This window comes from Syngnathus typhle, linkage group LG7 (genome assembly GCF_033458585.1).
Source record: "Syngnathus typhle isolate RoL2023-S1 ecotype Sweden linkage group LG7, RoL_Styp_1.0, whole genome shotgun sequence".
Classification (NCBI taxonomy): Eukaryota; Metazoa; Chordata; class Actinopteri; order Syngnathiformes; family Syngnathidae; genus Syngnathus; species Syngnathus typhle.
Genome location: NC_083744.1, coordinates 11,984,027 through 11,997,841, shown reverse-complemented (window position 1 = coordinate 11,997,841; position 13,815 = coordinate 11,984,027). Strand labels below are relative to the sequence as shown.

Below are 13,815 nucleotides of genomic sequence, written 5' to 3'. Positions count from 1 at the left end.
TCTTCTTGAGAAGATATGGTATAAGCACATTTTTAGAAATGCTGAAGTTGTTGTTTTTTTTTTAAAGCTAAAGCCAAGTTTTTTTTTCTTGTGCAAGTGAGCTTCCCAACAGAATGTGGCATGTTTTGTCACCACCGTTTCATGCTCTTTGTCAGAGGTAAACAGTATTGAATGAATGCTGATGTCACCAAATGGAAACAGGCCAGTCAACATAAATCAATTAAAGAGAGAAAAAACATGTACCATCATGTTCATAAAAGATTCTTTGCTCAACGTGTTCTTGCACAAAGGCAAAGCTGTGATTTTTCAGCTTCAAACTGCAAACAGTGCTTAGATGCACCCTCTGGTGGGGAGTCACTTTCAGTTAAGCTTGGAAAAGTCACTTTCACAAAATTGGGGGAGCGCTAGGTCAGAATGCCCTCAGGCACATGACTGTGCGTGTGGAGTCAGCAAAGGTGTCCCCCTCTATTTGCTCATACCATCACTCACCAATAATCAATACAAGGGCATTGCACACTCTTGGCTAATGACCAGCCTATGCCGATTTGCAAGGATAATAAATGTTCATCTCTTTGCTCAACTTTCTATCTCCATTTCTGCTTCTTATCCTCCAATTTCTACTTCTTTGATTCCAAGTCGATATTTTTAGAATGAAGGCTGCAAGGCGTTTACAAGGTCTGTGTGAGGAAACCATCCAGTCATATACAAGGGTTATATGTGATGGCTTGGCTTATTTGTATTAATATTTCAGCTCCGCAGTGGGACACAACTCTGCAGGCTGTATGTAAATGAATAATGTAACAGAAAATAGTCATTTCCCTTCCCCTAAATCTCCCGCTGTCTTTTTGTAGAAGGTGCGTTTACATAAGGTTTGACTTTCGACGTATTTAGGTGTGTGGCCGCGGAACTACTGTCTCGAGCATCATTCCAATGCAAAAAAGTAAGCAGAGATGTAGTAAATTTGGTTGGCTTCACTGATTACCGTTAGCTAACACAAAAAGTTCAAATAATTAGACACATACTTGATCGAATGCTGGGTGAAGTGGTCGCTGTGGTGTGAGTTTGTTGATATCTTTACAAATGCAAACAATATTTAACAAGTATTTTCAATTGTAGTGCGATCGTTCACTGAATCAGTATTTTGAATTATGATATCATTTGTCTCCGTTTGAGCAGGTCAGGGTCCGGGAGTTTTCTCTGTTGTTCACAGGTGGCGTCCAAGAGCAGGGTGGCTGAGGTGTGATCTGATCTGAATCTGTTAAGGGGAGGCTCTTAAGGAGCTTGCCGCCAGCAGATCCTCGCCTGAGTGTTTGCCACTGTGAGTTACCTCCAAGCCCTCATATTCACGCTTGATCTACCCTGCTCGCTTTCGCTGCATCACCTGGCACTCCGGTCTGCCCGTTCTCCCTCCGCCGCATTCTTATCGAGCCATCTAACAAGATGTATTGCTTCTCCTGGATCCCTCGCTGACTTCCCGACAGATTCCACTCCTCCCTGGCAGCACTCACTCCACCTTCAGACGACCAGTTCTGTTGCTCCTGTCCCGGAGCCTCAGCTCAGCTATTTCCTCCCCACCTCAATAAACATTTAAAGAGCTCCTCAGTCTCCTGAGTGTGTTCTGCATGTGGGACAAAAAAAAACTGACAAAAACAATGACAGAGCAATGGACCAGCATCCAAATGTGTATCTATAAAAAATGCAGCATTTCATATGAAATGATGATACATGGGGTATAAAATGTTTTCTTTGTGACGTCCAGGGTAATCCAAAATCATTGTAAATAAAAGTAAATAAAATACACTAAAAATGTTGACAATGGCATTGACAATATTGAAAATCAACAATGATGATCAGAAACCACCACAACAAAGATGCATGAATTGGTGTTTTTAGTTATGAATTTATTCAGCATTCACTCTTATATGCAGATTTTCCTTATCAAAAATAATTGCATGGTGTGAATTAAAACGAAAACAAAAGGCTTATTTTCATTGTGACTTAATGAGAATCCAAAAGGAGCACCAAAAATTAAATAACTATGAGAGATGTCAATAGGCTTAAAATGAGTGTAAAACGTGTACCTCCGGCGCACCCACATTGCAGTCTTAATGGATAAAGGGACTAGTATCGTAAAGTTAGATAAATATCTGGTATTGTCATTTTTTGTCTCATCATGTATCTGCCAAATATAATTACACTGCGGGCCAGATTTGGTCCGAGGGCCAGAGTTTGACACCCAGGGGTATGTGCTCCTGATTTCATGTTTCAGTTTGTCACCACCTACTTGAGTCCCATCTAACTGGACAACTGGGGTGACTATGAGTAAGTACCCTTAGGTTTCCAGCAGATTTGGACTGAAGGTGCTAGATCTTGGTGACAAGATGTCTTACAAGCCTTTGGAGATCTTTTGCACGAAGACTGGTGGTCGCTAGCACCTCCTCATGGTTTGCTTTCTCATGACTGTCATAATCTGTCACAACCTTATTGGTGATCAATGAGAGACCCAGGACACGCAAGCCACAATGACGAGCCACCACTACTTCTGGGACTGTGCTCATACCTAAAAGATAGAAGTAAAAAGAAGTAAGATGTACAATAAAATAGAGCATTTACTACATGTGATTTAACCTTCTGTTTATGTTATCCCTGTTATACAATATCGGGATGTACATCATACTGTACATGTGCATGATGTGTGCAGCCTCAATGTTTTAAGGAACATCACAAGGCAGCCGAATCAAAACTTTCTGATTACAAAAAGAAGAAGAATCCCACTTAATTTAAAATGCATGAAACCGTACTGCATTATGAGTGTAATTTGTTTTTCACTTTTTATCGTTTCTCTTTTGAGGAGAGTACCTTTCTAAATATCTTTACTTACCAACAGCATCTGCCCCAAATTTCTGCAGGACGCTGCACTCCGCGATGGTCTCAAATGTTGGTCCCGCCACCATACAGTAAACGCCTTCCTGCATGAAACTGCCACATTTCTGTTCTTGTGCTGTCTGAATGGCCAAAGCCCTCAGGTTCCGGTCATAGGCATCTGACATGCAAGGGAAACGCACACCAAACCTGAGGACGAGGCATATAGATAAGATAGAGAAAACGAGAGGCTGTACAGGTACGATAAGATGAGATCACATGAGATAAGAACTCATTCCAAGAAAAAAAAAAGATTTAAACCCGTGCTTTTATTAAACCCGTTGCACGCCGATCAATGCAACTTAACTGAGCTCACACCTGGCATTTGACACTACAACACATGCCTCCTGCCGTGCCATAGAAAATCTGCTACTCCTGGTTTCATCCATCTATCCATCATCTGCACCGCTTGTCCCCACGGGGGTCACGGCCTATCTCAACTGTCATCGGGCAGTACTTTGTCTCTTTTGGGTGGGCCTTAGAAATATTACAAACTGGAGGTAATATTGGCTGTTGAGTGTTACCTGTCTTCATTGTGCCCAACCAGTGGGCTCTGGCCAGCAAAACCGGGCAAGTTGATATGATCTTTAATGACCATAATATCCCCCACATTGTAGCTGCCATTGAGTCCGCCTGCTGCATTTGTCACAATCAGAGTTTCCACACCCAGCAGGAAGAAGACTCGCACAGGGAACGTCACCTACAGTCACAAAGTCACTGTATAACTTCTGTTTATTATATACATATATGAAACTGGGTTTTATGATTGTCTTTATGTGAATAGGCTTATCACAACTGGTGATAAAATTAAACCATAATACAATCTCAACAATGTTACAAAGGTCAATCCAATGCTGACACAAATGAAAAGCATCTTCTCATCTCCAGCTGATCTTTCAGCACAATTTTACAATTCTCTCTAGGTAGAACACCAACCAAATGCAGCAGTTTGTAAAATCTAGGAATTTCCATAAAACTTGAGACAGTTCTTACACTGTGTAGGCTGTAGCCTTCGTAGAAGTGGAATCGACCCTGCATGCAGACACACTCCCGGCCCTGGAGCTTCCCGAAAACCAGTTGTCCAGCATGACCTGCCACTAAACAGAAGATAAAAAGTATAAACACCAGTTTTCCTCTCACACATTTTTGCTAAAATGTCAAATGAAAACAAAAAGAAATCAAAAGGTACCAGTGCTAGTTGGGAAACCCGGGATGTCCTTATATGGGAAAACTATTTTATCCTCTATTAAGTCAGCCAAACCGCCCAGGCCCGACCCACAAATGATGGCAACTCGGGGCCTGTGCTTGATGCGGGTCAGCAGCCAGTCGGCAGTCCCTTTGCAGTCATCATAACTGTGAATGGAAGAATAATGAAACAGACAGTGTTTCCGAGAGCGCCTTTGCACTTGCCTGGTTCTTTGGCCCTGAATATTTGACTGAGGGCATTAGTAATACAATCAAGACTTGTATGATGGCTCATTCATAATGTTCATTTCATGCTACAAAGTACTTCCTCTGTTATTTGAATGCATTCTTGGAAGAGAGTCTGATTGTTTAAATACATTTTACTCGTTTTGTTTAGGATGACAAGCTATTGCGACACAAGTGATTAAATAGATTGTCATTTGCAGAGGTTGCCCTTCACGTTTATCCCAAGTGTTAATGGCAGCATTGTACACACTACGCTGAATCATCAGACTGTCGTAATGGATAACTGCACTGCCTTCATTTTAGATGCCAGCATTCTCTTTCGTCTGTGATTCATATACTCAGACTTGATCCAAGCAGCTATGCTTATCGTTTTGTTTGAAGTTCAAAACTGCAAAGATCAGTCTGCTTATAAGTGGGTCATTTGTTTCATTGCGCTTTATTTGCTGGCCGGCCAGTTAGGCAGCACACAGATGATTCACCTTGAGGCAACACAAAAGTGAAACTGTAGTGATAAGATAGTTTGCTCTATGAACTATTCAACGACAGTAACACAGTCAAATTAAAGATTAGCCAACATGAGTAAGCAGAACAAGTAGTGAAAAGCACTTAAAAAAGAAGAGATTTCCTTTTCTTAGAGAACAAGAAATATACTGTAAGACAAGGTTTTCCTAACTTTTTCACTAAAAAAATATTTTAATTGGCATCACATCAAAACACAGCTAAAACAATTCGTACACTCCATATTTAATTATTAAATGAAATATTTAGCACCGTACCACCCCATGTAAATGATTTATTAGGCAATACGTTTTCTGGTTTTCTTAAAAAGTAAAAAAAAAAAAGTTTATTTTAAACAAATTAACTTTTCTTGTTTTATTTTGTTTTGTTTTGTTTTGTTTTCCCCAAAATGTTGCTGGCTAAATTATCCTTGTGTGTGTGGGGGGGGGGGGGGGGGGGGGCTGTCCCATATTTTTTTTTGTGATTAAAAATATTAGCAATGGTCCAGTAAAATAATGGAAAACACTGCGCAAGGTGATTTACAGTTTATAAAAACTAAAGGGTATTTTGACGTCAGAGCTGGGGAGTGGGCCTGGAGCTCTCCGTGGTGCTGACAGTGATTCCCGCTTTCAGCTCTCGACTCAGCTCGGCGAGTCACTGCTTGCGCGGTTGTCAAGATATGATACGATGATCAGTGGACCAGAAAGTTAAAACGAACCTGTTTTACAACGGTAAAAAAAATACCGGTTACATATTTTTGCAAGCCATTCGACTTCATTGTGCTGCCTGTTGCCGGAGGTCGATCTTCCAGCCTGATCCGAAATTGTTGCCTTGGCGACGGTGCATAAAACGTGAATCAGAATTTACGTCATATGTCAAATCTGTTATTTTTAGGTGAGCTGATCAATTGTGTATTGACTGATTTGTTCCTTAAGCTTCACCGGTCTTACATTTAAGCGCCTCACGGTTCCTACCTGCACAACGGCACTTCCATGTCCTCTGGATGAGCTGGAAATCGATCGTCTGGAGGCAATTTGTTGTTTTTTTTTACTTTTTGTACTTTGATTGTTTGCGTTGTTATGTTGAGTTAAACAGTCGCGCCGACTTTCATTTCCAGTCTTTAAGCGGAGTAAATCAATGGAGGAGGACGCTGGACGCTATGACGCCAGCGAAAGAGGCGGAGCCAATCACACAAGGGAGGAACTGAAGTTTATATTGTGTAGTACACCGAAAATGATACAAATAGAGTTAGGCTTTAGTTAATTTAAAAAAAAAAAAGTTATCAGTAGGGAGAAGTAGGTCATTGTCTAAAAATCTGTTGCTTTAATTCCAGTGCAAGCTTGACCACTGTGTCTGTAAGAATGTTTTTTCCCCTTTGTGTTAAAAGGGCTTTCTGGCTCTTGGTAAGAATGGAACAACAATTGGGTTAAAGTTTAGCTTAGTCAGTATTTCTTCAGAGGAAACTGTGGCTTTTGCAGTGAGTTGATTCATACCTGGAGAAGAAGCTTGGCCACGACCTGAGCTTGCATCCTGAAGAGCTGGACCTGAGAGATCTTGTGAAGGTCTAAACTTACATGCTTCAAATGAGGGTGGATTGCGATTAAATAGTCATCAGAATTGTACTTAAGGCCATTTGTGGATACAATATGTCCCCTGCAGTCATCTGTGTATCATACCTCTTGTCATTTCAGAAAGACCACCTGGGAACCTAATGAAAATTTGCACTACATAAAATGAATGGATAGATGATTTGAAATATGCAGGGAAATGAATGTTTTGGATATTATAAACGTATTATTTCTTATTTTGCACATACGTATCATCAAGGAACTGGTCATTGTAGTCCTGTGTTTAGTCTTAGGTTGCCTGTAATTCAAATTAAATTCAGAGGCTTGTTTGTGCTTGCAGTTTTCCATAAGATAAGATGATCTGGCCAAACTATTTTTTGTTTTTACTGATGTCACTGATAGTGTTATTTTGTTCGTCTGACACAGGCGTCGGCAATGGTGTGGAATCTGAGTAGGAATGTTGTCTTTCAGCAGGAGTCCAGGGTGTGTTTCGCCTTTTGCATGAAGTCAACTGATTAATCTAAAAATTCCAGGATTGCCATCACTGAGCAATCACTTAAATCTCCAGTGTAGTTCCACTAACCTACAAGTGACCCTGCTTCAACGCGCACACACACACGCACACTGGAGTGCCTGAAGAAAACCCACGCAAGCAGCGGGAGAACATGCAAACTTCACACAGGGAGGGCCGGAGGTGGAATTGAACTTGCACCCTCTGAACTGTGAGGCGGATGTGCTAACGTGAGTAGTCACAGCTACCCTGGGGCGAGCTGTTAGAGACGTGGCTACCAATGTGCGCGCCTCCAGCCCTTGTGACCACCACCAAACATTTGCAGCCAGGCATACACCAGTAGGAGTGGCACTGAAGGCAAAGTAGATAAGAAGGTAAGAAGTCTTCATTGTCATTGTATGGTGAGATACAACGAAATTGGGTGTCTGATGGTCACTCTCAGTTTCAAGATGAAGGAATGGACATTTCGGTCAGTGTAAGCATTTCCAGAAAAAAAGTGATCACATGCAAAATACATTCACAAATGTATTTCCACTTCATCAGATAATAAGCGCATCACTCCTATCCTCAATAAATGATTGATTTTTGTGATTTAACTTGGGTGGAAGCTGTTGCACAGTCTAGGTAAGAATGCTCTTGAAGTGTGAGGTGATTTAAAGTTTTAACCGAAGCAAACATGATGAGCTGGTAGTAAATCAATGGAAGGGTTCAATCAGTATTAAATCAGCCTTAATCTTCTTATCCGAGCTCGCCACATCAAAGTCTTCTCATGAGCTAATTCAGCAGTTTCAGCAACCTCGGAAAAGTCAAATGAGTTCAAACATCCCACGGTGTTTAGCAAATAGCTAGCACTAATTCCTCCCCTCATTATATGTGAGTGTACTTGTATGTTAGAATGAGAAAGGTGGAGGAAGAGAGAGGAGAGATAGAAAGAGAGAGGAGAGAGAAAGCGAGAGAGAGGGAGAGAGACAGACAGAGAGAGAGAGAAAGAGAGAATGGGATGGGAGAGTACACCAACATGCTGATATGGCAATTCTTATTCTATATATCTCCTAGCAGAAACTACCGTAATTTTCGGACCATAAATCGCGTTTTTTTTCATAGTTTGGGTGGGGGGGCGACTTATACTCAGGAGCGACTTATATACATATATATGTTTTTTTTCACTTTTTTGGGCATTTTATGGCTGGTGCGACTTATACTCCGGTGCGACTTATAGTCCGAAAATTACGGTAGCAGATAGATTTAATTGTTGTAATTTAGAAAATGAGTAACATTTGGGTGTTTTCAAATGCAGGCTTTTATCCAAGTATTTGGATATGTTAGTATTTCCCCCGATATAGAGGTGCAGTTGTGCTATGTAACTATCTGAAGTAGAAGTGACATTTTCAGAATCCAGCATCATTAAGCTTTTATAAAGAGGTGGCCAGATCTGGTCCACAACATCACTTACAGCCCATCAAGACACTATCATTTTTAATTTAACACCTTTCCCAGCCTCCACCAGTCTCATGTATGTTTCAACTCAGTATGCCCGATAAAGACGAGACTCCTCAGTGTACGCCCACTGCCATTTTCAGAACTATAGTATGGCCTTGATCCGTCCGTCTTCTGTCTGCCAAAAAAGTACAGATCCAGCACCCCTCCATTTTGCACGTCGTCGTTAATGCACTGGCAGAGAAGCTTTTAGGGAGTGCCAAGAGATTTGCGGTGGCAGAGTTACAGCACTGTGAGGACTTCACGACAGCAAAGGGAACAAAAATACAAAATGAAAGTAATTGCCCATGAGCAAACATTACCACTCAAAGTCAAGTTTGTGCGCTTGCACTTAAGGAGACACACATTCATAGTGCAGCTTTGCTGTATGAGTTGTAATCAAAGGTAGCTGAGGGCTTAGAAGAGTTGAGAAAAGATGGGAAGAGAAAGCGCATCGCAGGAGATGTGGTGGACTGTGTGTTGTGGTGGTGGGATGGTGGGCAGCAATGATGAAAGCATAGCAATAAGATGCAGCTCTCCCTGCCTGTCAACTACTGTCATAGCATCTGAATTCCGAGAGATAATTGCTTTTCTCGCTGCCGTTTTTAATCTCTTTCTCCCTCATTTCCTTCCATCAGCCCTTCTCCATCTGCTATGTTCTCTTTTGTCTCATCTTTTGAATGAAGAGATATTTCAGGGAATTGTAGCCTCTGTTTCTCAACCAAAAGAAAAAGCAAATAACTTTGCCCTCTCATTGGAACTGTGCCAGTGTCAGTTATAATTTGCCTCATTTGGAAAGTGCCTTCCCTAAAGGTTATGCATAGAATCTTACATGTCCAATTTATTTCACTTATCTTTTTCAGGTTATTTCTTTCATAATTTCTGGCCAGTTTTAACATGAATAGTTTGTTAAAGTGGTTTAGATAACTGCTATCTATTTTTTGTGACATGATCCAGCCTTCCATTTTCAGGACAGCTTCTTCCTCATGAGGGTTGCGGGCATGTCGGATCCAATCCCAGCAGTCAACAGACCCTGAACTTTGGAATGTGGGAGGAAATCGCAGTACCCAAAGTAAACCCACGCAAACACAGGAAGGTTAAATCCAGGCACTCTAATATCAAAATAAGCTGTGCTACAGGAAATCATAAATCTTCAAACAACACAAAAGGGAGCAATCCAGGGTGTTGTATTTGATTATTGCTGATGATCTGATTATTTGAATCAGGTATGTTGCAGCAGGGAGACATGGAAAACAAGCGGGTTTTTTATCTCGTTGGACCAGCGCGCTCTACCCCTGCCCTATAAGGACATTTCTTTTCTCAAGGACTTCTGGTAGTTTGACCCGGGCTGAAAACTCAATTCCCCGTTGCCACCAAGTAGATTTTCTGACGGGTCCTGGTCCTGAGGGACACAGGGGTCTGACAAAGAACACTAAATGGGCAAGAGAGGAGACATGTGGAAGCAGACAGCTATAGCAGTGTGTGTCAGTCAAGAACTTTCAAGGGCATTTCAGTGACTTGCTTCGTAGTCAAAGAATATATACACTTCTGGTATTAGTGGGTATTAAAGGCTTAGTTGGAAAAAGTATAGCTGAACACCATATTGTGCTTCAGCATGTTTGTCTCCCCTTGTCTGTCATTGTGCCGTTTAAGAATACCCTGCAAAAGTGGTCTCCAACAAATCCGGTTACCAGATCTGTTCGTTTTGCCTCCTTCCTTGCTGCACTTCATCAGTATAAGACAGCACTTACACCACTCATTGCAATATACCGTATTTTCCGCCCTATAAGGCGCACCTAAAAACCTAAAATTTTCTCAAAAACCAACAGTGCGCCTTATAGTCCGGTGCGCCTTATATATGGACCAAATTCCTAAATTTAAACTGGCCCAAAGCATTGTGTCATGAAATCAAGCATAAGTGGCCCGCTGAAGACTATGAATCATGAATCAAAAAGACTATGGATCATTATTTTATGATTATAAAGTAATTTGTTCCGTCTGAAGTTGAAATAAAAAAGATAAAATGGAGAATGATTTGATTTGGATTAAAAATCTGACATGATGCATTAATGGTGCGCCTTATAGTCCGGTGCGCCTTATATAAGGATAAAGTTTTAAAATGGGCCATTCATTGAAGGTGCGCCTTATAGTCCGGTGCGCCTTATAGGCCGGAAAATACGGTAGTTGTCAAACCAGTGCAGCAGACTCATTTTGTTCTTGTGTAATTGTTTTGTTTTTTTCTGGTTAAGCATATCACCACTCCAAACTTTCTTGCCAGTGAAGCCAGGCCCCAGACAATATTGCTGTAGTTACAGTACGTTAACCTTCATTGCTTTGAGCCGGGTGGGCGGCGGATTAAGCAACCAGGCTGCTAACCTATCAGCTAGCGCTACTCTTAAGGCTCTTAAGGAATGTGGCTAATCTTTGCACATTTGCACAGCAAAGTTAGCATCCATTACACATTCACACTGCACAGATGCAAAAGCTCTAGCAGTCTCCTTATTCTGCTTATTCACTATCACAATTCTCCCCATGATGTAATAGTATCAGATTCCTGCCTGCCAATCTTTTTAGAAAAATTGGAATTTAACTCATTTGATTTGTTTTAAGGCGAGCTTGAAGCTCAATTTTGTTGTATACCCGCTGTACAATGACACAATGAACATGACATATTTGGTCTTCGTAGTGTTTAAAATCATTGTATTCTGTTTTCTATTGAATGTTTACACAACATTCCAACTTCATTGGAATCGGGGTTTGCATATACATTGTTAGATACTACGTATACTGAACAAAGTTAGATATTATGATGAAATTGAAATGTTTTCATGCAGTGACAAAGTCCTAATTGTGTTTAGTAGTCGGTGGATTTGATTCTGTTATTCTTTTGGCTGGTCACTAGAAACTTCATCTACAAAAGGATTCGTGGCATAATAAAAAGACAGAAGAGCTGACTGCAGTGGCTATTCCTGCACCTGTAGAGGATTGATGGAGTTTGATAAACTGTGGCTTCATGGCCCGAATCCACATTTTGATTTAAAGCCCTCTTGACTTGTGGAACATTTAAAGGCAATCAATGGTAATCATGCTGTTGGAACTGACCAAGTGTGATGGGATTATTGAAATTCCAGTCTTCTTGTGCCTCCTAACTCAAATTCTACTCTTTCCTCTTGGGATCTAAGCACCTTATATACCTTGGAAATCTTATGCGAAATTGTAACACAATCCCCTTTCATCAACTTTTCAAACATCTACATTTTAATGTTCCTTATTATGCTCAATAAAGTTACTAAACAATGTCAAGAACTGTAATGAAGATCACCACTAATACAATGATACCAGATATTGAAGACTTTGCGAAACTTCGAGGTTGATGGCCTTTTGTCATTTTTGATAATCCTAAAAATCACCTGTTATCTCTCTTATAGACAGACAAACAGAAATTACGCTCCACAATTTACTTTGAGGCATTTATTCTCTCTTCTTGCATGATAATAAAAAGTTTTTTTCAGTTTCTACCATCTTCCATGTACCATGAGACGATTTGAGTTGCTGAACGACTTGCTCTTGATTTGGCTGGCTGTGAGCGAGACAGAGCTCTGTCTTTGGCAAGAGATGTACGATGATGTTCATGGCGGGTGAGGCATAATAATTAGTCAAATTTACAAAATATATGAGCCAAACAAAGAAAGAAGTCAAAACAAAAAACAAAACAGCAATTTTCTGAGCGGCCAACTGTTTGGGGGACTTTTGACCTATGTTTCAAAACCCACAGAAGATCATCTACTATGACCATGAAAAAAACACAACACCCATTAGAAAGATTAGAGCCTTATCTTTGAACAAAAAAAAAAACGTTGTCTTTTTCCATTATTGAGTAATTGGCAGGAGAACATAGGGTGGTTTCTCCAAAAACATTCTTCAACTAAAAAGTCGAAAAAAACAGCTTTTTTTTTTCTCTTTCAATTGACGACTGATGTTATTGAAACAGCATCCGTTTTATCCATATATTAGGCCATAAAGAATAATACTTACAGCAGTTTAGAATATAATGTGACTTTTACTTATGAACCTCACTTTACAGTGTAGGCACATCACCCTCATCTTCACACAGGATTGCATAAACTGTCATCTGTGAGGCACAACTTTGTTTTTAATATAATTTAGTTTGAAAGTATTTGACTGTAATATAAGACTGGATCACGGATGTTGGATTTGTTTCTAGTGCTTATATTTTCACGGTGCATTATTGCCCTCTTGTGGACGCTTTGTACAATCACATTCCGCACGTGTTGCCAGAAATTCCCTATAATCTAGCCTGGTTTGTTTTCTGAACTTTCCCCAAAACAGTTTCAAAAAAATGAAAAAATAATATCACAATTGATTAAAATGTACACGATGGATGCACACTGCGGCAGGAGCGCAACATCAGTACGTTTTTTTTTTTTTTTTTAATATTTGTTGAAAATTTAAGTAATTTTATATCAAGGTGATAGGCGATGGCATGGATACATTGTGTGCACTTTTTTTGCTCACTAAAACACGCCATTGAAAAGCAAGTAGAAAAAGTATGAGGGATGGATGCCTTGAAGAAACAGCTTTATGTAATTTGGCACCTTTGGCACATAATATACTCTAAATGTTGTAGGTACTGTCAAAGGAAGGAAAAACAATACTTTCAGAAATAACAAATCGACTTTTTATTGTGATCGAAGTACTTTATTGATTTTAAGACTTTTGTCCTTAGCAATTCTGGGAGTGTTTTTAGCCGTATGTTTAGGCCACTTGTCCTGTTGGAGGAACCATGCAACCTTTCTGATGGTGCCCAGCACCGTTGACACGCTTGACAGTCTGGAAATGTTATTTGATCTGCATCCGTTTTTCACAATAGATACACTATTATTTGTTGCTTCAAATGAGAAGCAACCTGGCGAAGTCACCTGGCCATCAAATGTTAAGGTACGTTACAGTTTTGACCCTACCAGTGTGTACTTTTGTTATGAATCCTTGGCGAGGTAATGAAGGAGTGGTTCTTTTGTTTTGTTCTCCTTTTCCCCCCCCTTCTTTTCTTAACGTTGGGAGAGCGACATGTCATCATTTGTTTGCCTCTTTATAGATTACAGTAACGTTGACACCGATCATGGTTCTTTTTTGCACGGCGTCTTCGAAATTGCAGATTCAACTAGGTTTTTCTAGAATTCACAATTTATTGAGCCATGTTTTGCTTGTATGTCATGTCAACGCTCGCCGAACATGCACTGGGGCGCTTGAGCAAATGCTGGCCAATTGGAGCGGATGTTACTGATGGTAACGCGAGTCCGTCGCTATGGTAACAAAACACAACGACGAACGTTGATCGTTTGGATTTTAGAGACGGGTGAGACTTAAAATATTTTCTTTTCTTATTAA

The 13,815-nt window shown here is 40.4% G+C and overlaps 2 protein-coding genes across 10 annotated transcripts in view; one reads left to right on the top strand and one right to left on the bottom strand.

Annotated features, from left to right (window-relative positions):
* Positions 1-1,880: 1,880 nt before the first annotated feature.
* Positions 1,881-5,988, bottom strand: pnp6 (purine nucleoside phosphorylase 6). Its single transcript, XM_061282851.1, has 6 exons — positions 5,826-5,988; positions 4,112-4,275; positions 3,916-4,019; positions 3,447-3,622; positions 2,882-3,072; positions 1,881-2,560 (listed from the first exon to the last, which is right to left on the bottom strand). The coding sequence occupies exons 1-6, from the start codon at positions 5,843-5,845 to the stop codon at positions 2,364-2,366; spliced, it is 852 nt and encodes a 283-aa protein (XP_061138835.1). The 5' UTR covers positions 5,846-5,988; the 3' UTR covers positions 1,881-2,363.
* A 936-nt stretch (positions 5,989-6,924) lies between these two features.
* Positions 6,925-13,815, top strand: part of hydin (HYDIN axonemal central pair apparatus protein) — a 49,147-nt gene continuing 42,256 nt past the window's right edge. The window contains exons 1-4 of one of the 9 annotated variants that reach the window (XM_061282850.1): positions 6,925-7,304; positions 9,378-9,478; positions 11,919-12,044; positions 13,298-13,365. In XM_061282850.1, coding sequence (XP_061138834.1) covers positions 12,029-12,044; positions 13,298-13,365 — 84 coding nt within the window. In that variant the 5' untranslated portion in view covers positions 6,925-7,304; positions 9,378-9,478; positions 11,919-12,028. Of the gene's footprint in view, positions 7,305-9,363; positions 9,479-11,918; positions 12,045-13,297; positions 13,784-13,815 lie in introns of those variants that run through there. The other 8 variants (XM_061282849.1, XM_061282844.1, XM_061282841.1 and 5 more) reach the window with 8 other exon arrangements.